We start from the raw sequence: 24,451 nt of genomic DNA, 5'->3' as shown, positions 1-24,451 counted from the left end.
ATTGCTCTGTGGCTTACCCTCAAATGTAACTCTTTTGGACACCATGGAATTCTGTAATTCAGAGTAATATATCATCACTGGAAGAATACTGAAATAAAGATTGTGTGTAAACATACTCATATGTGTATATATATATACATATATACAGTGTCTACACATAATAAATGTAATGTGTTTATATTGATTGTGAATATGCATTGAATACACATACATGCACAGTGTGCACACATACATATTCACACACACACACATGTGTGACTTGTCCAGGCTCATACAGTTCATGAGTATCTAAGGCTACTCTTAAAACTCAGGTCTTCCTGGCTCCAGGTCCAGTGCTCAATCTACTATTCCATTTAGCTTTATGTATGTACCAGCATGTACACATAAATATACATATATGTATATGAAACTGGACTTGGAGTTAGTAAGATCTTGGTTCCAAGCCTACCACAGACTCTTAACTGCAGTGTGAGCTTGACTAAGTCCCTTGACCTCTCTAAGGTTCAGTATCGTCATATATAAAATGAGTTCAGACTTGAAGGCCTCTCAGGTCCCCTTTCACCTCTAAATATAAGATTTAATGATCTCATTAATGACCTCAACCTAGAGCGCATTCTTCCTCCCCTTATCCTGCATTCATCTCATTTCTACTGAGTGACTCTAAAGTTGTGGGACTTTAACCTATTAGTACAATGTCATCTATGAATAGGAATATCTGGAAGGATTCAGCATTTGTAGGAAATCCCTCTCTCATTGGGACACAGAGCTGGGCATCCTTTATGACATCCTTTGGTGACCACTCATTGTTCTATTTTAAGTCTCATTCAATGTGATAGTTTTCTTACAAAGTCACCCATGTTGTTACAAGACTCTTGTAAGTTTTAGAGCAGGTACAGGAGATATCTTATCGGAGGAGAGCCAACAAAAGGGGCAGTTTGCTGTTTTGAATCAAATAATTAATAGTTTAAAAAATGAGTACAGTGGGATTTTACAGTTTCTGCATTTTTCAGTCAACTATATGACTGCAGACATGTGGTCCTCTATAGGATAATTTGCCAAAGTCTACTTGATACCTTCTTATACCATCTTCAATAATATCCTCTAGTCTAGTCCAACCTAATAATCTTATGTATAGATCTGGCCATGTAGCTTCACTGATCAAAACTCTTCAATGCAGCAGAATATCCTGTCAAATTCAAAGCAGTCTGGCTGGCATTCAAGGCCTAAATAATCTAGTACCATCTTACTTTTCTTGCCTTCTCTCATTCTCTTCTCCCCATCTGTGTCTGTTTTGCACCAATCAGACCTGACTACTCTATGTCCTTTGAAAACACTTATACTTCTGTTTAGGCCATTCCAAGTCTCTGGGACTGTATCCTTGGATGTGTGTCCATATTATTCACATACAATATTGGTTGCCATGGAAAAGTAGGTTCAGGGACTAGATAAGTGTTGCTATTTTCTCAGTTGCCTTTTGGAAATTTGTGGGGTGGAGGCACAAGGTGGGGGGAGTTTTATAATATAATTCTTGATTTTTATAAGCATTTAGAATAATTCCATCTTTCAGACATCTTAAGAATCCCCTTACTCTCTCCAAAATGTTTTTACTCTAGCACATATCTCCTCTGTGTAGAGTCCTGGTCCACTATGAACTCTACTTCCACATGTTCTACATTGCAGATTTTGATATTAAAGTCCCCAAATAGTGACTTCTCTATCAGTGACAGAGAAAAGAGTTAGTAATAAAAATCTTAACAGGTCTTTTCCATTTTTTGTCTGCTGCTCTCCTAGATTTTAATCTTTAAATAAATAGTCTGACTATGATCTGGCTTAACTGGGTCTCACTACGCCTCCTGCAAAAACTCACTTTTGCCTTCACTGGAAAATATCAGTAGCCAGTATTTTCTTGTCTATTAAAATACAATAAATTTCATTTCTAAAACAGTTATGTGATGCTCACTACATCCAAGTCTCCTCACTCTTCTCAAAATATTTATGATCAATGGGCATGAGGCTTCTGTATAGCCTTCAAGGTTTTAGCTTTGCTTCTGTCCTCCAGGTTTTCCACTTTTTTGGGCACTTTCCTCTTTGCACAGAATGGGGAGAGATCTAATAATAATAACAGCTAGAATTTATAAAAAACTTGAAATTTGGCAAAGTGCTTTACAAATACCTAATTTTATCCTTACAAGGGCCCTGGGAAGGGGTGTCGTTGAGGTAGACAGGCATGCATGGGCTATGCACATGGGTTAAGTGACTTGCTTAGGGTCACACGTGCAGTAAGTCTGGACTTGAACTGAAGTCTTTCTGACTCGAGGTCCAGCACTCTATCCAGCATGCCACCTAACTGGCTCCCATTAAGAGCATATTGATTTAATGTTGTGGGTCTTCCTGAGCTCTTGTTAGGACTTCTTTACCTCCTCATTATTGTCCCAATATGACAAAAAGCTGTATTTATCTTCATGGTTGTCTCTTTGCAAATTTTCTCCTAAGGAATACAATAAGAAGTGATCCATGAAATAATGTTTTTGATGAGCAGGAAGGGGACTAGAAAGGGAACAAGCTTTTATTTAGCACCTGCTATGCGCCAAGCACTGTACTAATCATTCTATAAATATTATATTATTTGTTTCTCACTAGGCAGGAGGTGCTGTTGTTATCCCCGGTTTACAGTTAAGGAAATTGAGGCAAACAGAAGTGAAGTGACTTTCCCAGGATCACACACTTAGGAAGTGTCTGAGGTTGGATTTGAACTTGGGTCCTCCTGACTCCAGGCCTAGTTCAATAAAATCAATTAACTACATCCACTATTGCTACAATTTTCTTTGGTCTTCTAGCATCATTTATAGCAAATATGTCAAGACTGATATGATTCAGTTCCTCTAGTGTACTGGTCACTAGAAAAGGGTCTCACTTTTATTGAGAACTAAGTTAAAAGTAGGAGAAATTCTAAAATTTGTATGAGTCTTAGAACCTTTTAAGACCTTTTGTTTTTTAAGTTCTATTATCACTGCAGAACCAGAAGGGGGCCCCATAAGCCTAGGAACAATTTTATACATAATTTTTCTTCATGCATGTCTGTTACCAAGGGTCCTACTGGTCTACTTAACTGAGCTGTCCATATTGTGTCACTGTGATCCTACTAAAATTCAGTTTTTTTTATGACAGAATATGCCAAATCTTGGACTCTGTGTTCATGGCCATAGAGAACCCAGGGCCACCCTGGAGGCACCAGTGTGGAGTTTTTGGAAGGTTATTACTTTTCACATTTAGACAGGGCATAGAGCAAAATAATAGACTCTCATCCAGTCTGAGTTTTTTCCGAGCTGAGATCACAAAGACATGACAGTGCTGTTCCTGTGACCCTTCCTCTTCCTTCTTTCCCCTACTTGGGATCAGGGGTGTGGTGGAGCTCAAACTGGCTCATGAGAGCTGGTTTTTGAATTGTCAGAGTTCAGTATTTACGCCTTGGAAATCAGCAAATTCTACAAATCAGGGCTCATTATTCTGTCGATCATCTGGAAGGTAATGGCAGAAATACTAATAAAGCAGAGTAAACAAAAATGTGTCCTGGGTACATTTTTTCCCCTATATAGCTGGTTGTTAAACCTTTCCCCTCTGTCTGGGTCCCTTTGGCTTTATTGTTTAAGTGCCACCTTGCTTAATCTTGTCAAAGATACCATGTTGGGGATGCACAGTGGAGAGAGCACTAGCTCTGGAGTCAGGAGGACCTGAGTTCAAATCCAGCCTCAGACACTTGACACTTACTAGCTGTGTGATCCTGGGCAAGTTACCTTGATTGCCTCACAAAACAAAAACCAACCAACCAACCAAAAACCATGTCAATCAACCAATGAGCATCCATTCCTATGCCAGGCATAGTGCCAACTGCTAACTATGTCATTATGGTAGGGTCTGCATAACTGTATTAGTCATGTACAGAAGGAGTACAACAGAAGTGTTCACCAGCAGATGCCCTGCTTCAGTCACTAGCTGAGTGAAGTTCCTAAAGGCTTTAGTATTCTCCTTAAGTAGAAAAATGTGTAGAACACTAGATTTAAAGTCAGTTCAAATTCTGCCTTAGATTTTAATAGCTCTGTGATTCTGCACAAGTTACTTTAAAAAAACATGCTTGCCTCAGTTTCCCCACCTATAAAATGGGGGTAACAATAGTTCTTATCTTTCAAGATGGTAATGAGGATAAAATGAGATGATAATAACAATGATTATAATGAGAAAATTGTAAAGTGCTTTAGAAACCTTAAAACACTTTTATAATTATTCACTATTGTAACCACTAGGGTTGTTTCTACCAGAGGCAAGCCCAAAACAGAGTTGGTGCTAATCGGCATGAATCATTTCCCTGATGGCCAGACAAATTAATCTAAGGAATGAAGGAAATATTGCTCAAAATATAAAATCTGTTATCTGTAGCTATGTTTAACTTTCAGTCAAATATCGGATAGGATTTACAATAGCTAACCAACTCAGCAACTCTGGGCCTCTCTCCATATGGCTCCCAGTCCTTGTCTCTGCTTATACCCCCAGTACCTAGTCCCGCTCCCCATGCTAAGGATAATAATTACTGTGTGCTTTGCTCATACGAATTGCTCAACTAATATTTCCTGATTTGACATCAATTTTCTGGACTGCCTTAATAATTTCAATTTCTCTCTCTGTGGTATTGTCTGGGATGTGTTGTCTCTTCCAGCCTTCACACCCTAACATACTGGGCTTCATGAAACCATAGGCAGAGAATAAAAATATCTGAGGCAAAGAAATCCATGGACCACTTACCCATCAGAGCTGCAGTCTCTGGGTGTACCGTGCCTTCCTGGCCTCTGACAACAGCTGAACGAAAAAGGGAAAAAAATCACCATGAAAACTGATTCTTCCACCTCACCTCTGTTCTTAGAAGGTAGAATCCATTATGATAGAAGAGGAAGCCAATTAGAGACTTTCCTTGGCTCCTTCCTGGGAAACTAGTGGGATTCCATGAACTGGGGACAATAGGGCCTGTGGAAAGCACATGACTAAAAATCCAAACGTGTTTATTCATTAAGAGCAGCAAGAACTAGCTGGTCTTTAAAGCAGCTGAAGCAAAAGGCTGGGGTAAAATTCATCTGTTGTAAAAGGAGGAAGCAGACACTTCCCTCCCTGGATGGGTAAAGAACTTTGAACCAAGAGGAAAGGCACACCAGGAAAAATAGAGTCTGGTGGGGAGAGATGGTCATTGTTGATCATTCGATGTAGGGAAAGCAACCTAACCTTGCTGAGTTTCAATTTCTCCTGTACAATGAGGATAATCTGCATCATCATATGCTGCACTGTGGGCAGCATAACATGCATCAGGAAAACCCAGATTCAGACTCTAACATTAACTGATTTTGGTTAAAGCTTGTTGGTGCTGCCTCTGACACACACTGACTAGGTGACCCTAGGTAAGTCATTTGACCTTTTAGTACCTGCGGGAATCATCTTAGACTATATGTTGCCAGAAAGGTGCTCATCTGCATTGATGGAGAGTTTTCCACAAGGAGTTCCCTACATCAACAAGATCACGTATCTGTTCCTTTCTGCCAAAATAATGATGAGATGTGCCCTTGTCTACCCCTTAGGTTTTCTGATGCAGCAATAATTAAATAGAGTCTGATGGAGAAAAGTTCAGACTCTTCTACATGGCATTTAAGGCCCTTCACCACATGGTAGAAGCCTGCCTCTCCATGTGCTCCTGAATGACTCACTGCCTCTCAAACACAATCAGAACTCTCCCACTTCCTTGCCTTTGCACAGTCTTCCTGTTCCTAGATGCTTTTCCTTCCCTTCCCTGATAGGCTAAACAGTGTCACTTATTTGGTTGATCATCAGACAGCCTGATTTCCTAGCCTTTTACAGTCCCATTCCATCTCATTGAGTGCTTCCTAATTCATCAATGACTTTCCTAAAACACACCACCTAGAAATGAACACAGTACTTTAACCTGGGTTTGACTAGGACTGAGTCCATTGAGATTGTTGTCTTTCTACACCTAGAGACTTAGAGACTATGCCTCTTTTAAGTCATTGCCAAGTAGGATAAGGCCCTTTTTTGAGGGTATGTGGAAAGCTGTTCCAACATGATCTGGGGCACCAACCCCCAGGGCTGTGACCATAACCTGTGCTGCCAGAGCTTGGGCTGTGGGACTGCCTTCTCCAAGTGTGAGCTAGGCCTCCTGCTTCAATCCTAATTTCTCTAAAACCTTAGATTATGCCAGCTATCACATTCTTGATTCATCGTGAGCTTGCAAGTCCTCTAAGACCTTCAGATCTTATTCAGGTTGTGGGAGGAATGACACTATCTATCACCGGGCTATACTGAAAACCTGTCTAGCTTTGTAGAATCTGCTTGGCAATTTACAATCCACTTCCATCTTCTTTGAGAAGGCCCACCCCCTCTCATTGGGCAGCAGAGGAGAATTTGAATGGAGATATCTCCCTACAAGACTTAATAATAATGCTGAGGAAAATCCCTGCTACATACCTTCCACAGAGGAATCCTTTAAGCTACTGTCTGTAGGTACTTCAGGGATGACTGTGAAAAGAGATCCCATAACTTGAATTAATAATCCATTCTTGGTGTAAATGCAAAGATAGACAACTGAATATTATAGAGTTGAAAGAGACCTCAGAAAATAGCTTCAATCTAGTGATTCTTAAACTGGGGTCAAAGAACTTTTTTTAAAACTTATTTTTGGTATATTGATATATATCTGATATATTGATATATTTGTTACTCTTCAGTTACGTCTACCTCTTCATGCCTCCATTTGGGGTTTTCTTGGCAAAGATATGCAGTCGTTTGCCATTTCCCTCTCTAGCTCATTTTACAGATGAGGAAACTGAGGCAAACAGGGTTAAGTGATGGGCCCAGGGAAGCACTGTATCTGAGGCCTGATTTGAACTCTGGGAGTGGAGTCCTCCCGATTCCAGGCCTGACACTATGCACTATGGTACCACCTAGCTTTCCCTTATTGATACATACTTTGACACATTTTATTTTCAAAAAGCATATTTTGATAACTATTTCAATGTGATCAAATTTCCTTTGTAATCCTATGACTTTTATTTCATTTCAAAACATTATTTTAAAAATGGTCCCTAGGGTTCACCATACCGCTTGGGAGAACCATGAATGTCCAAAGGGACACACACATATACACAAAATGTTAAGAACTCCTATTATACTCCAACACCATAATTATATGGGTAAAGAAACTAGCCAAGAAAAGTGAAATGACTTTTCTAAGATCATTCCCCTTGTTAGTAGTAGTTCAGGGAAATAACACAGGTCTTCTGATGAATAGTCTCATGTTCTTTTTGACATGTAGGAATGATCCCTATGAAAATGAACATCTATTTCCTGGGTTGTAATACCATCTTAACACTCATTAGTTTCCTTGCACAGGGAAGTTTATCAGACTGGGAGAGAAGAGAGCAGAATCCAGAGGGCATGCAACACACCTAGGACAGAAGTGTTTTAACAAACTCCTCTGGCTGTCTTAGAAAGTCTGCTATAATCTGGTTCCACTCTATCTCATTCTCTTTGACACACTCTGTATTCTAAACAAACAGGCCCCCTCGCTTTTCCCAGGACAGAACATTCCATGCCTTTGCCCAGACTCCCCCCACCCCCCATGGTGGAGATGTTCTTCCTCCTCACCTCTGCCTCATAGAGCCCCTAATTTCCTTCAAGGCTCAGCTAAAATTTCACCTATTACTTGAGGCCCCTCCAAATTTTCCCATATGCTAGTACCTTCCCCACTGCAGGCAATTACTTTGTATTGACTTTTTATGGCTGTTGTAGGCACTTAACTGTATTCATGTTGTTGCTTGTTTCCCCCAATAGAAGTAAACCCCTTGGACATGAGAATTGTTTTGGTTTTGCCTTCCTATCACCAGCACCTAGTATAATGTCTGGTTAAGTACATGGAGGGCTTTGCTTGGAATCAGGAAAATCTGAGTTCGAATCTTGTCTCAGAAATTTATTAGCTATGAGATCCTGGGAAAGTCATAACCTCTCTTAGGTTCAATTTCTTCCATCTGTATAAAATGACTCTAATGATAATGCCTACGTACAGAGTTGTGATGAAGACCAGATGAGATAATCTATGTAAATTGTTTGTAAACTTTAAGGTGTAATTCTATGGTGGCTATTACAACCACACCCTCACCATCACCCTTACCCACTACCACTATTCCTCTTTCTCTTTTTTCTTCTTCTCCTCCTCCTCCATGCATTAGGTGAATGTATTCAGAGGAGGGCAATGAGAATGATGAAAGGCTATGTGAATGGTATATGAAGATTGGTGAAAGGAACTAGAGATGTTCGATGTTTACAATAAAGTAGACTTAGACAGGGGCACTCTAGCTGACTCCATATAGTTGAAGAAATATCATACAGAAAAGTTTTGTTGTTGTTTTTGTACCCGACTCTTTGTAACCCCATTTGGGGTTTTCTTGACAGAAGTACTGGAATAGTTTGCCCTTTCCTTCTCCAACTCATTTTACAGATGAGGAAACCGAGGCAAACAGGTTGAAGTGACTTGGCCAGGGTCACATAAGTAGTACGTTTCTGAGGCCAGATTGGAATTCAGAAAGCATTTTCCTGACTCCAGGAACAACACTATCCACTGCACTTTCTAGCTGTCTCAGAAAAGGGAAGAAACTTGTCCTATAGAGGGCAGAACTAGAAGCAGAGGCAGATTTAGACATCTATAACACAGGGGCATTGGATCAGGTGGCCCCTGAGGTCCCTTGTAACTCTGAGGTTCTATCATTCTGGGATGCCATGAGTTACAGTAAGTGAATGAGCAACAATATATTATGTTTTGTGGTGTTTCTTTTGTATTTTCCTCATACAATACCTTCTGTTAGTTCAGCAGATGTCCATGGTGCCAGAGAGCTCCCGTGGGCAAGAAGCTCTGTAGGAGGAAAGAAAATACTTTAAAAATCAGCAAACAAACAAAAATCCTTTCATTATCAAAGCCTGTTTAGGTACAAAACACCATAATAACAGTTAACAAAAGAGGACTATCACTCTATATTATAGATTCTCCTACTCTTTTGGGGATTTTCACAGTTAAGGTCTGTGTCTCTAAAATAAGATGATAGAGATGAGGAAACTGAGACCCTGAGAGAAGGGGGTTGCCAAGGTGATGGAAAGGATGCATGATGTAGGGTTGTGTGTTTTTGTCCTGCCCCAGAGTCTGTCCTATGTATAATCCTTTTCCCCCTGTTATGGCCTGCTTAACTCCCATGTGGTGATGCAGATATATTTTCAAGAGTTTTTTTAAACTTACAGTAGACTAAAAGGAACTGGATTTGAATTCTGGTTTTTGAGGCTTTGGGGCAAGTTCTTGGACTTCTTTGGGTCTTAATTTCCTCATCTTTCAAAGAAAACATTGACCGAGATGGTCTAAAGTCCCAGTGTCTTTCATGTCTGAAATTCTTTGATCCTATGAAGTTGGAGTATGAATTCAAATGGAACCATTTCCCTCCCCAACTCCCTTTCACCCTTGTTGATTCCCTTGGCCTTGGCTTTAGTGGCAGCACAATCAATTCCTTATGTAAATGAAGAAAGTGTGCCAAAAAGGAACATGGGCTCTGACTAGAATTTGCACATTCAGGTGTTTACATGTTGCTTTGCCCCACACTCTACCACTCCCAGAGGACCCCACATATCATTTTTCTTCCTGCTCATAGGAAAGATCTTGGACAGTCAAGGATGAACCCAAGAGTCATCACTGGGCTCCCCACCACAATCATCCAATTGATTTAATGCTTGTTAAATATGTGCTAAGTACACTGGGGATAAAAACCACATAAGTTATGGAATCTCTGTCCTCCACAAAATTACAGTCTAATTGAAGAAAGAAAGACCTAAGGAATGACAGCCAGCATCTAAAATTACACAGGCTCCATGCTTTACAAAGTGCTTTACGTACATTATCTCATTTGAAGTAGACTGACTTGCTCTAAATCACATAACCAGTCATTGATACCAATACACAGTGGTACACTAAGGTGTCTCATGCATCAATCACAGTGCTTTCCCATCATTCACTTGTTACCCCAAAATGCCTCAGTTCATAGAAACGATAGTATTTTAGCCCTGGAGGACAATTTAGGGATCACCCAATCCAACCTGTGATCCTATGGTCCCCTTATTATATAGTCAATCAATCAATAAATATTTTTAAGCACCTACTTTGTACTAGGCACTGTGTAAACATTGCAGAGGGAAAGAGCAAAAGACAGTCCCTACCCTCAAGGAGCTTACAATCTAATGGGGTGGTCCCTGATGCTCTGTTAGATTTGAGGTTATTTCCCCAAGGTCGTACTGCTAGCTATTAGCAGAGCCAGGACCTCCTCACTATCAGGTCATACTCTTTCTACTCTTACTTGACCATCACTGGGTCAAGTCTGTGATGGCCAGGGCCAGGGAGGTCATGACACTTACTAGAAGCTACCCAACAAGGACTAGATAATGCAGTCCTGGAGCTCACTATTTGGTGTCTTTGAATCACAGAGTCTTTGAGTCTGAAGGAATCTCAATTTCTACCACACCAAGAGTCCCCTCTATAGCTTCTCTTTGGAACAGCAGGGAACTCACCATCCAACTTGCCCTGGAGTTCCCAGGCAGCTTCCAGAAAGGAAGGGAGCTATGGGTAAACCTTGTGCCCCTGGATCACTGCACCCTGAGTCAGGGAGGAGGATGGGGATACAATCCCTTTGAGGCCCCAGCTAGTGATGAACTTCTACCCTTAGTCATGGGGAGATGAGCCCAGCATTATCTTAGTGAGGAGTGACTGGGGGCAGATGTTTTTCACAGTGTTCTGCCTGGTCTGTGTGCATTCTCTGAGCACTGCTGAGCCCTCTACCTCAATAACATCATGAGGCAGTCCACAGACCAGCTTAATTGTGAGTTCAGCAGGTGAAAGCATAGGATTCCTAATGCTCTGACAATGCTGTCCTCTGCTAGGGAGCTTAAGTAATGGAATCAAGGGAATCTGCAGACACAGGTGGCATGGGAAATATTCTGCTAAAGAGAAAACGTGACCCCTAACATTGTAGATCTACTTAAAGCCAAGAGAATCCCATTCCAGAAATGGAGTATTTAATTGCTCAGTTAAGAGTTATAAGAAATTTTAGACTTGTAAAATGTGAAAGAGTCCTTCAGATCTTTTATTCAACCTGCCAATTTTGAATATGAAAGACTCAAGGCCCAGAAAGTTTACCCAGGTCGTAACTGTAAGATCCCAGACTTGGGCCTGGGCCCACTCCTTCTCAGCTCTTTGTGGTTTCTGCTATACCTCTTCTTGGTATTGTTCACTTGTGTCTCAATGTGGCCATGTGGACCATACAGTTCATAAGGTTGTATTGGCAAAGGTAATGGAGTGGTTTGTTGTTTCCAAACCCCAGAGGATTAAGGAAAATGGAGGTGAAGTGAATTGCCCAGGGTGATAGAGCTGGAAGAGTCTGAGGTTGAATTTGTACTCAGGGCTTCTGATCCCAGGCTGAACACTTTATGTACTGATAGATGCCTTACTCCCTGCTTTGACATAGCCTTATCATATGAAAATTGACCAGGTCTATATCCCATTCACAGCCTTCCCTATTCCCCTAAGGGACAACCAGAAACTAGAGAAAATCAACTAAGCTCCAAGTGTTCATGTATTCACCCCTTCCCCAGACATGATTGCATATGAACAGGGTCTTCAGAAAGAAAATCCTCTTACCTGAGGGAATAAATTGTAGAGTTTTCAGCTCTATGCAAAGAGAAGACTTTCTAATAATGAGATCTGTCCAAAATGTAGTGCGATTCCTGAGGTCATCCTGGGTGATCTTCATCATGGTGGTGATCGTTAAAGTTTGTGATAAGAATCGATTGGGGATAATGCCTTGATATTTGTTTTGTTTTGTTTGTTTGTTTTGTTTTGTTTTGTTTTTGTTTTTTTTTTGGTTGGTGGGGGTGTAGGTGGACAGGTGGGTAAGGGCAGCTCTGGGCAGAAATCGAGCAGTGGATTCTGTATAAGCACTGTGGAAGAAGGAAACCTCAGAGACTCCCTTTCCCTGCTCTTCTGGTCCATTGGGAGGATTGTTGAAGAGTCTCTTTGTTGATGAGTTATATGAATTATTTCAGAGGAACTTGGGGTTTTCCTTCCAATATTGATTCTGTGACTCTGGAAAAATAAAAGCTTGCAATCATTTAGCTGGCCAAGAGGAGCATGGATTGTGAATTCAGAGTTCTTTCAGCATCCCTTAAACATCACATGATATTGGCAGCCATGTATTTAGATGCAGTTCAGTTCTTGGTTTTAAAGCTTTAGAAAAGGCCAGTGTTGTTTGTATGATTAAATGCCTGTTCTAGATGAAACTTACTACTTAGGAAACTAGATAAAATTCAGTTGATAGGCTGTTAGCACAATAGCTAGCCCTGGACAATGTCTTTGCCGGAGTCAATATGAAAGCAAAACTTGCATGAGTAGGTGTATTTAGTTGCAAAGAGTCTCCATGTGGAGCAGGAGGATGCATTTAGAAGAGAGATTCTTCTTTTACAGCGACGTTCTTGGAAGTGGGGACATTTACAAGGATGCTCTTGGAAGAAGGTTTTTTTTGTTTGTTTGTATGACTTATGTTTGTTTGTTTTTTTGTGTGTTTTCTTTTTTTCTGGGTGCAATTTCCATGAGAACGTGTAATTTCAGCGTGTCTGACTGTGGCTGATCACACCAATATGAGCTCACAATGCTCTGCCACAGGTGGGACACAAAGAGTCAATGTGAGTATTTGGGGTGAATATTCCAAATTTCCATATTTTGCGTTTGATTTGTGCTGTCTCAATTCTGCTTTGCTCAAAGCGCACGGCACCCTTTCTGCCATGCTGAACGGTCCTGTGACAGTGTCTCCAACGTTGCACAGATAAATCCACAATTTTGAGAGTGTCCTGATATCATTCCTTCTGGCCACCATGTGATCTCCTGCCCCTTGCGAATTCTCCATAAAATAGTCTTTTTGACAAGTCAACATTTTGCTTTCTAACATCTTGGCCAGCCCATCAGAGTTGCACCCTCTCAAGCATAGTTTGAATATTTGGTAGTTCAGTTCTAGCAAGGACTTCATTGTCTCCTAACCTATCCTGCCAGATGATCCTCAGAATCTTCCTAAGATAGTTCCAACGGAAGTGATTCAGTTTCTTGGCATGGCACTGGTAGACTGTCCTTGTTTCACAAGGACACAACAATGAGGTCATCACAATGGCTCTGTAGACTTGCAGTTTGGTAGTCAGTCTGATACCTCTTCTCTCCCAAACTTTTCTTCAGAGCCTTCCAAACACTGAGCTAGCTCTGTCAATGTGTGCATCCACCTCATTGTCAATGTGTTCATCCATGGAAAGTACACTACCAAGATAAGTGAACTTATTCACAGGTTTCAAAACTTCTCCATTTGTTGTAATCAATAGTTTCATGTACAGATAGTGTGGAGGTGGCTGATGGAGCATTTGTGTTTTTTGGTATTAATTATTAGGCCAAAATTAGCATAAGCAACAGAGAATTGATCCATGTTTTGTTGCACCTCTGCTTCAGAGGCTGCATTGAGTGCACAATCATCTGCAAACAGAAAATCATGCTCCAACACTCCCTCCACTTTCGTCTTGTTTTGTAGTCTTTTCAAATTGAAAAAATTGCCATCAGTATACTAGTAGACATCCTCATTGCTCATCCTCATTGAAAGCATTAGTCAACATGGCTGAAAACATCATGCTAATAAGCATGGGAACAAGCACACAGCCCTGTTTCACTCCACTGGTGACTGGGAAGTCACAAGAGCTTTGTCCATTGTCCAGAACCAAGGAAAACATGCCATTGTAAAATTGACATACAATATCGATGAACTTCTTTGGGCAATCAAATTTTGACATAACTTTCCTTAATCCCTCACCAGTAACAGTGTCAAAGGAGCTGGTCAGATCTATAAATGGTATCCATCAACATACTCATCAGAACAAATGCAAGCATAGTTTTCATCCACAGAATAGACATGAATCAGCTGCCTGTTGAATGAAACAAGACATGATGAAGAGCATGTGCTCAACTCAGTTCAATTTAGTTCAATTTAACAAATATTAATTATGCAAACTCAATGCAGCCAGGAAGCCTTTGTCAATGGAAGGCTGTGTAGGTCAGTGGAGAGAACACTTGATTGCATATCAGAAGCCTGTGCTTGAATTCTGGATCCCAGCTATTAAAGTACCATGTGACATTCAGAAAGATATTTCTCCATTTTGAGGGTTGGAGTCATTCTTCCCTAGGAGGCGGTTTGCAGAACTTAGATTTGGGCTCAAATACCCAGGTTTAATTTTCTCATCTGTAGCATGAAGACAATGACATTGGAAGCTCAACATGATTGTTAGGAGGAAAATGTTTGCAAATATTAAAATTTGTGTTTTTTTCAGAGAAAATTTCTTCATTTTTCAAATAAGAGTTGACTTAGATAACCCCTATGGTCCATACCACCACACTATGGTGTTAAATTTCTTTAAAGTGTAATCTCTTCTCTCACCCAAGGTCTTTTCTGGCTTCTAGTAATTTTTATTTTCATAATCAATCACTGTAGGAACCTGGAAATATTTCACTCTGACACAATGTACCGATTATACCTCAATAGACATAAAATGTGGATAAATCTTCAGAGACAAGATTTTCATATATTCAGCAGAGGTTCAGAGCAGATAATGACATGTCCCCTGGCTCTTTCGAGGCTGAAAAGAAAAGAACTTCTTAAGTCATGATACCTGTTATCACCATGGACAAACTATTTCAAGTTCAGCAGGTGAAAGCATAGGATTCCTAATGCCCTGACAATGCTATCCTCTTCTAGGGAGCTTAAGTAAGGGAATCAAGGGAATCTATAGACACAGGTGGCATGGGAAATATTCTACTAAAGAGAAAACAGGACACCTACCATTGTTAGATCTCCTTAAAACCAAGAGAATTCCATAGCAGAACTGCAGTATTTAAGTGCTCAGTTAAGAACTGTAAGAAATTTTAGACTTGTAAAATGTGAAAGAGTCCTTAATATCTCTTATTCAACCTGTCAATTTTGAATATTAAAGACTCAAGGCCCAGAAAGGTCACCTAGAAGGTAAGTGTAAGATCTCAGACTTGAGCCCGGGCCCACACTTTCTCAGTTCCTTGTGTTCTCTGCTCTACCTCTTCTTGGTATTGTTCACTTGTGTCTGACTGTGGCCATGTGGACCATACAGTTCATGGGGTTTTCTTGGCAAAAATAATGGAGTGGTTTGCCTTTTCCAAACCCCAGTGGATTAAGGGAAATGGAGGTTAAGTGAATTGCCCAGGGTGATAGAGCTGAATTTGTACTCAGGGCTTCTGATCCCAGGCTGAACACTCTATGTACTGATAGATGCCTTACTCCCTGCTTTGACATAGCCTTATCATATGAAAATTGACCAGGTCTATATCCCATTCACAGCCTTCCCTATTCCCCCAAGGGACAACCAGAAACTAGAGAAAATCAACTAAGCTCCAAGTGTTCATGTATTCACCCCTTCCCCAGACATGATTGCATATGAACAGGGTCTTCAGAAAGAAAATCCACTTACCTTAGGGAATAAATTGTAGAGTTTTCAGCTCCATGCAAAGAGAAGACGTTCTAAAAATGAGGGCTGTCCAAAATGCCATGAGATTCCTGAGATCATCCTGGGTGATCTTCATCATTGTGGTGATCTTTAAAGGTTTGAGATGAGCATCAATTGGGGATATTGGCTTGATATTCGGGTTTTTTTTTGTATGTGTAACTAGTCACTTTATTGAGATGTAAATGGTGGTAATTTTTTGGTACAACTTATGGCCAGATAACCAAAACATATGTGCACTGAAAGATAGGAAGGGTCATGCACACAGTTCCCAGATATGGGAGAAGCCAGGTTGGCTTAGCTCTCATTGTCACTGTGCCCAAGGGTGTGCTTGTCAAAAAGATATTCCTTCATGTCAGAATCTGGCAACCCCATTTTGCCCAGGTTGGCCACGTGATCACCCAGTTGTTTGATGGACTTTACCTGTTCGTCCAAGCAGTGGGTTTCGATGAAATCACGTAAATGGGGTCATTCTTGTCATTTGTCAGCTTGTGCAATTCCAGTAATGACTGACTGACATTTTTTCCCAAGTACAGATCGCATTCCACTTCATTCAGCCCACTCTTTCAGTCACCTTGGTGTGGCTTCTTGATGTATTGCAGGAAGATGAGGCTGCCAAGCTGGTTCTGGAGTTTTATCAGCTTCTCAGCATGCTGGCTTTCCTCCTGAGACTGGTAGAGGATGTAATTCGCAAAGTTCTTCAGTTCTACATCATCTTGGTCAAAGTAGTAAGACACGGAGAGTTAGACATGGGAGGCGTAGAGTTCCCGTTTGATCTAGCGGTTGATGTCAGCTTCCAAGTCCTGGTGGTAGTTCTGCTGCACCTGAGGGGGGCTGATGTGGTCATGGCAGCAGTGGAAGCTGTGCAGTGGCTGGGGCTGAAGTTGGGTAGGTGGCAGAGGCAGCAATGGCAGCGGAGGCCAGGGGCCAGGACCTTGGAGTGGGTGAGCTGCTTCTGCTGGGTCAAAGGGAGGAGGGAACGAAGCGTTGGTTAGTGGAGGTGTAGGCCGACAGGTACGAAAAGGCAGCTCTAGGCAGAAATCCAGGAGCTGGTTCTATATAAACACTGTGGAGTTGGGAAACCTCAGAGACTCCCTTTCCCCGCTCTTCTGGTCCATTGGGAGTATTGCTGAAGAGTCTCTTTGTTGATGAGTTATATGAAGTATTTTGGAGGAACTTGGGGTTTTTCCTCCAATATTGATTTTGTGACTCTGGAAAAATAAAAAGTTGAAATCGTTTAGCTGGCCAAGAGGAGCGTGGATTGTGAGTTCAGGGTTCTTTCAGCATCCCTTCAACATCACAGGATATTGGCGCCCATGTATTTAGCTGTAGGTCAATTCTTGGTTTTCAAGCTTTAGAAAAGGCTCATGTTGTTTCTATGATTAAATGTGTGTTCTAGACAAAACTTTGTACTTAGTAAACTAGATAAAATTCAATTTTTAGGCTGTTAGCACAATAGCTAGCCCTGGACAATGTCATTGTTGGAGTCAAGATGAAAGCAAATCTTGCATGAGTAGGTGTATTTAGTTGCAAAGAGCCTCTCTGGAATCTGTTTCCATGTGGAGCAGGAGGATGCGTTTGGAAGAGGGATTCTTTTTTTACAGTGATGTTCTTGAAAGTGGGGATTTGCTCTTGGAAGAAGGATTTTTTTTGTTTGCTTTTGTTTGTTTGTTTGTTTTTTTTTTTAGGATGGGATTTCCAAGATAAAGTGGAATTTCAGTGTGTCTGACTATGGCTGATCACACCAATATGAGCTCAGAATGCTCTACCATAGGTGGAGCATAGATTGTCCATGTGAATATTTGGGGCAAATATCCCAAATTTCCACATCCTGAGTTTGCTTTTTTCTGTCTCAGTCCTGCTTTTCTCAAAGCTCTCAAAGCCCTTTCTGATGTGGGCATGCCATGCTGAGCAGTCCTGTGCCAGTGTCTCCAATGTTGCACAGTAAAATCCAAAGTTCTTGAGAGTGTCCTGGTATCATTTCTTCTGGCCACCATGTGATCTCCTGCCTCATGCAAGTTCTCCATAAAATAGTCTTTTTGGGAAGCTAACATTTTGCATTCAAAGATCTTGGCCAGCCTATCAGAGTTACTCCCTCTGAAGCACAGTTTGAATACTTGCCAGTTCAGCTTGAGCAAGGACTTCAGTGTCTGCTACCTTATCCTGGCAGGTGATCCTCAGAATCTTCCTAAGACAGTTTCAATAGAAGCAATTCAGTTTCTTGGCATGGCACTGGTAGAGTGTCCGTGTTTCACAAGCACACAACAATGAGGGCAGCCCAATGGCTCTGTAGACTTTCAGTTTGGTAGTCAGTCTGATACCTCTTCTCTTCCAAACTTTTCTTCAGAGCCTCCCGAACAGTGAGTGAGCTCTGACAATCTGTGCATCAACTTCATTGTCATTGTGTTCATCCCTGGAAAGTACAGTACCAAGATAAGTGAACTTATTCACACCTTTCAAAACTTCTCCTTTTAGTGTAACCAATGGTTCCACATACAGATAGTGTGGTGGTGGCTGATGGAGAACCTGTGTTTCCTTGGTATTAATTATTAGGCCAAGAATAGCACAGGCAACAGAATAATCCATACTTTGTTTCATCTCAGCTTCAGAGGCTGCACTGAATACACAATCATCTGGAAACAGAAAATCATGCACCAACACTCCCTCCACTTTCGTCTTGGCTTGTAGCCTTTTCAAATTGAAGAACTTGCCATCACTGTGGTAGTTCACCTTGATGCCATGCTCATCCTCATTGAAAACATTAGTCAAGATGGCTGAAAACATCATGCTAATAAGCATGGGAACAAGCACACAGCCGTGTTTCACTCCACTCATTAGTGGGAAGGCACGACAGCTTTGTCCATGGTCCAGAACCAGGGCAAACATGCCATTGTGAAATTGACATACAGTATTGATGAACTTCTTTGGGCAATCAAATTTTGACTTAACTTTCCATAAGCCTCACCAGTAACAGTGTCCAAGGCCTTGGTTAGATTTACAAATGGATTCCATCAGCATACTCATCAGAACAAATGCAAGCATAGTTTTCATCCACAGAATAGAAATGAACCAGCTGCCTGTTCAAGGAAACAAGACATGATGAAGAGTATTTGCTCAACTCAGTTCAATTCAGTTCAATTAAACAAATATTAATTATGCAAACTCAATGCAGCCAGGAAGCCTTTGTCAATGGAAGGCTGTGTAGGTCAGTGGGGAGAACACTTGAGTGCATATCAGAAGCCTGTGCTTGAATTAATAGCCTGTGCTATTAAAGGTCCATGTGACATTCAGAAAGACATTCCTCCACTTTGAGGGTTGGAGTGAGTCATCCTTCCCCAGGAGGCAGTTTGCAGAACTTGGATTTGGGCTCAAATACTCGGGTTTAATTTTCTCATCTGTAGCATGAAGACAATGATATTAGCAGCTCAAAATGATTATTGGGAGGAAAAAGTTTGTAAATATTGAAATTAATGGTGTTTTGGAGAAAATTCCTTCATTTTTCCAGTAAGGGTTGGCTTATATAACCCCTAAAGTCCATTCCACCACACGATGTTATATTTCTTTCAAGTGTAAAGTCTTCTCTCACCCAAGGTCTCTTCTGGCTTCTAGTATTCTTATTTTTATAATCAACCTTTGCTGGAACCTGGAAATGTTTCACTCTGACACAACGTACTGATAATGCCTCAATAGACATAAAATGTGGATAAATCTTCACAGAAAAGATTTTCATATATTCAGCAGAGATTCAGATGTGGTAATGACGTGTCCCCTGGCTCTTCTGAGGCTGAAAAGAAAAGAAATTCTTAAGACATGAGCCCTGTCTTATCACCAAGGACAAACCATTGTGAGTTCAGCAGGTGAAAGCATAGAATTCCTCAAGCCCTGACAATGCTCTCTTCTGCCGGGGAGCTTAAGTAAGGGAATCAAGAGAATCTATAGACACAGGGAGCATAGGAAATATTCTACTAAAGAGAAAACAGGACACCTACCATTGTTAGATATACTTAATACCAAGGGAATTCCACAGTAGAACTGTAGCATTTAATTGCTCAGTTAAGAACTGTAAGAAATTTTAGACTTGTAAAATGTGAAAGAGTCCTTCAGATCTCTTATTCAACCTGCCAGTTTTGAATATTAAAGACTTAAGACCCAGAAAGGTCTCACAGCTAGTAAGTGTAAGATCCCAGACTTGAGCCCAGGCCCACTTCTTCTCAGCTCTTTGTTTTTTCTGCTATACCTCTTCTTGGTATTGTTCACTTGTGTCTGACTGTGACCATGTGGACCATACAATCCATGGGGTTTTCTTGGCAAAGATAATGGAGTGGTTTGCCATTTCCAAACCCCAGTGGATTAAGGGAAATGGAGGTTAAGTGAATTGCCCAGGGTGATAGAGCTGGTAGGGTCTGAGGTTGAATTTGTACTCAGGGCTTCTGATCCCAGGCTGAACACTCTATGTACTGATAGATGCCTTACTCCCTGCTTTGACATAGCCTTATCATATGAAAATTGACCAGGTCTATATCCCATTCACAGCCTTCCCTATTCCCCTAAGGGACAACCAGAAACCATAGAAACTCAACTAAACTCCAAGTGTTCATGTATTCACCCCTTCCCCAGACATGATTGCATATGAACAGGGTCTCAGAAAGAAAATCCACTTACCTTAGGGAATAAATTGTAGAGTTTTCAGCTCCATGCAAAGAGAAGACTTTCTAATAATGAGGGCTGTCCAAAATGCAATGAGATTCCTCAGGTCATCCTGGGTGATCTTCAAATACTTGACAGAAGCATTGATTTTGGATATTGACTTGTTTTTCATTTTTTTTTTTCCTATTAGTAACTAGTCACTTTATTAACATGTAAATGGTGGTAGTATTTTGATGCAAATTATGGCCAGAGAACCAAAATATATGTGCACTGAAAGACTGTAAGAGTCATGCCCACAGTTCCCAGGTGTGGGGGAAGCCAGGTGTCACTTAGATCTCATTGTGACTGTCCCCAAGGGTATGCTTGTCAAAAAGATATTCCTCCATGTCAGAATCTGAGGCCCCATTTTGCCCAGGTTGTCTACGTGATCACCCAGTTGTGTGATGGACTTTACCTGTTCATGTAACTAGTGGGTTTCAATGAAATCACATAAATGGGGGTCATTCTTGTTGGCTATCAGCTTGTGCAATTCCAGTAATGACTGATTGACATTTTTTCCACGTACAGAGCACACTCCAGTGCATTCAGCCCAGTCTCCCAATCATCTCGGTGTGATTTCTTGATGTCTTGGAGAAAGATGGGGCTGCCAAGCTGGTTCTGGAGTTTCAACAGCTTCTCAGTGTGCTCCTTCTCCTCCTGGGACTGGTAGAGGAAGTACTTGGCAAGGTTCTTCAATGCTACATCATCTTGGTCAAAGTAATAAGACATGGACAGTTAAACATTGGAGGCGTAGAGTTTCCATTTGATCTAGTGGTTGATGGTGGCCTCTGAGTCCTGGTGGTAGTTCTGCTGCACCTGAGAGGGGGCTGATATGGTCATTGCAGTGGTGGAGGCTGTGTAGTGGTTGGGGATGAAGTTGGGGAGGTGGCAGAGGCAGCAAAGGCAGCGGAGTCCAGGGACCAGGGGCTGGGGGCGGCTGAGCTTCTTCTACTGCATGGAAGGGAGGAGGGACTAAATGTTGGTTAGTGGAGGTGCAGGTGGGCAGGTGGGCAAGGGCGGCTCTGGGCAGAAATCGAGCAGGGGATTCTGTATAAGCACTGTGGAAGAAGGAAACCTCAGAGACTCCCTCTCCCTGCTCTTCTACACGATTGGAAGTATTGTTGAAGAGTCTCTTTGTTGATGAGTTATTTGAATGATTTTGGAGGAATTTTGGGTTTTCTATCCAATATTGATTCTGTAACTCTGGAAAAATAAAAGGTTGAAATCGTTTAGCTGGCCAAGAGGAGGATGGATTGTGAGTTCAGGGTTCTTTCAGCATCCCTTAGACATCACAGGATATTGGCGCCCATGTATTTAGCTGTAGGTCAATTCTTGGTTTTAAAGCTTTAGACAGGGCTAATGTTGTTTCTATGATTAAATGCCTGTTCTAGACAAAACTGAGTACTTAGGAAACTAGATGAAAATTCAGTTGTTAGGCTGTTAGCACAATAGCTAGCCCTGGAAAATGTCATTGTTGGAGTCAAGATGAAAGCAAATCTTGCATGAGTAGGTGTATTTAGTTGCAAAGAGCCTCTCTGGAATTTGTTTCCATGTGGAGCAGAAGGATGCCTTTGGAAGAGGGATTCTTTTTTACAGTGATGTTCTTGAAGTGGGGATTTTTACAAGGATGCTCTTGGAAGAAGGTTTTTTTGTTTTTTTTTTTTTTGCATGACTTAAGTTTATTTGGTTTTTTGTTTTGTTTTGTTTTGTTTTTTGGACGCAATTTCCAACATAAAGTGGAATTTCAGTGTGTCTGACTGTGGCTGATCACAGCAATATGAGCTCACAATGCTCTGCCATAAATGGGACACAGAGAGTCCATGTGAATATTTGGGGTGAATATTTCAAATTTCCACATCCTCTGTTTGCTTTGTGCTGTCTCAATCCTGCTTTGATCAAAGCACATGGCACCCTTTCTGAAGTGGGCCCGCCACACTGAGCGGCCCTGTGCCAATGTGTCCAATGTTGCACAGATAAATCGACAGTTTTTGACAGGGTCCTGGTATCGTTTCTTCTGCCCACCATGTGATCTCCTGCCCCATGTGAGTTCTCCATAAAATAATCTTTTTGACAAGCCAACATTTTGCATTCAAACATCTTGGCCAGACCATCAGAGGTGCACCATCTGAAGCTTCGTTTGAATACTTGGTAGTTCAGGTCTATCAAGGACTTCAGTGTCTCCTAACCTATCCTGCCAGGTGATCCTCAGAATTTTCCTTAGATAGTTCCAGTGGAAGCGATTCAGTTTCTTGGCATGGCACTGGTAGACTCGCCTTGTTCCAGAAGCACACAACGAGGTCATCACAATAGCTCTGTAGACTTTCAGTTTGGTAGTCAGTCTGATACCTCTTCTCTCCCAAACTTTTCTTCAGAGCCTCCCAAACACATTGTCAATGTGTTCATCCCTGGACAGTACACTACCAAGATAAGTGAACTTATTCACAGCTTTCAAAACTTCTCCATTCGGTGTAACCGATGGTTTCATGTACAGATAGTGTGGTGGTGGCTGATGGAACACCTGTGTTTCTTTGGTATTATTAGGCCAAAATTAGCACAAGCAAGAGAGAAGTGATCCGTGCTTTGTTGCATCTCAGCTTCAGAGGCTGCATTGAGTGCACAATCATCTGCAAACACAAAGTCATGCTCCAATACTCCCTTCACTTTTCTCTCGGTTTGTAGCCTTTTCAAACTGAAGAACTTGCCATCAGTATGGTAGTAGACATTGATGTGCTCATCCTTATTGAAAACATTAGTTAACATTACTGAAAACATCATGCTAATAAGCATGGGAACAAGCACACAGCCCTGTTTCACTTCACTGGTGACTGGAAAGTCACGAGAGCTTTGTCCACTGTCCAGAACCAAGGAAAACATGCCATTGTGAAACTGACATACGATATTGATGAACTTCTTTGGGCAATCAAATTTTGACATAACTTTCCTTAATCCCTCACCAGTAATAGTGTCAAAGGCCTTGGTCAGATCTATAAATGGTCTCCATCAACATCCTCATCACAACAAATGCAAGCATAGTTTTCAACCACAGAACAGAAATGAACCAGCTGCTTGTTGAATGAAGTAAGACATGATGAAGATGAATTGCTCAACTCAGTTCAATTCAGTTCAATTAAACAAATATTAATTTTGCAAACCAAATGCAGCCAGGAAGCCTTTGTCAATGGAAGGCTGTGTAGGTCAGTGGAGAGAACACCTTGACTGCATATCAGAATTCTGGATCCCTGCTATTAAAGCTCCATGTGACATTCAGAAAGACATTTCTCCACTTTGAGGGTTGGAGTCATCCTTCCCTAGGAGCCAGTTTGAAGAACGTGGATTGGGGCTCAAATACTCAGGTTTAATTTCTCATCTGTAGCATGAAGACAATGACATTAGCAGCTCAACATGATTGTTGGGAGGAAAAAGTTTGCAAATATTAAAATTTATGGCTTTTCAGAGAAAATTTCTTCATTTTTCAAATAAGGGTTGGCTTATGTAACCCCCAAAGTCCATTCCACCAAATGATGGTGTTAAATTTCTTTCAAGTGTAATCTCTTCTCTCCCAAGGTCTCTTCTGGCTTCTAGTAATTTTTATTTTCATCATAAACCATTGCAGGAACCTGAAAACATTTCACTCTGACACAGTGTACCGATAATACCTCAACAGACATAAAATGTGGATACATCTTCAGAGACAAGATTTTCATATATTCAGCAGAGATTCAGACCAGATAATGACGTCTCCTGGATCTTTTGAGGCAGAAAAGAAAAGAAATTCTTAAGACATGACACCTGTCTTATCACCAAGGACAAACTATTGTGAGTTCAACAGGTGAATGCATAGGATTCCTCAGGCCCTGACAATGCTCTCCTATGCTAGGGAGCTTAAGCAAGGGAATCAAGGGAATCTGCAGACACAGGTGGCATGGGAAATATTCTACTAAAGATAAAATGGGACACCTACCATTGTTAGATCTACTGAAAACCAAGAGAATTCCATACCACAACCAGAGTATTTAAGTGCTCAGTTAAGAACTGTAAGAAATTTTAGACTTGTAAAATGTGAAAGAGTCCTTAA

The 24,451-nt window shown here is 41.2% G+C and overlaps 1 protein-coding gene across 3 annotated transcripts in view; it reads right to left on the bottom strand.

Annotated features, from left to right (window-relative positions):
* LOC140500486 (otoconin-90-like) overlaps window positions 1-24,451 on the bottom strand; it is a 46,992-nt gene that overhangs the window by 9,425 nt on the left and 13,116 nt on the right. For 2 of the 3 annotated variants that reach the window (XR_011965759.1, XM_072603053.1), the window contains exons 2-7: window positions 20,353-24,123; window positions 15,658-19,474; window positions 11,777-14,796; window positions 8,903-8,959; window positions 6,520-6,570; window positions 4,798-4,851 (exon numbers count right to left, since the gene is read on the bottom strand). Coding sequence is in view for 2 of the 3 variants with exons in the window: in XM_072603053.1 (XP_072459154.1) it covers window positions 4,798-4,851; window positions 6,520-6,570; window positions 8,903-8,959; window positions 11,777-11,891 (277 nt within the window). In the remaining variant the exon portion in view is untranslated. Of the gene's footprint in view, window positions 1-4,797; window positions 4,852-6,519; window positions 6,571-8,902; window positions 8,960-11,776; window positions 14,797-15,657; window positions 19,475-20,352; window positions 24,315-24,451 lie in introns of those variants that run through there. The other variant, XM_072603054.1, reaches the window with a different exon arrangement.

The sequence above is a fragment of the Notamacropus eugenii genome, chromosome 4, assembly GCF_028372415.1.
Source record: "Notamacropus eugenii isolate mMacEug1 chromosome 4, mMacEug1.pri_v2, whole genome shotgun sequence".
NCBI lineage: Eukaryota > Metazoa > Chordata > Mammalia > Diprotodontia > Macropodidae > Notamacropus > Notamacropus eugenii.
Note: the sequence above shows the minus strand (reverse complement) of the source record. Positions and strands in the feature narration are given on the sequence as shown.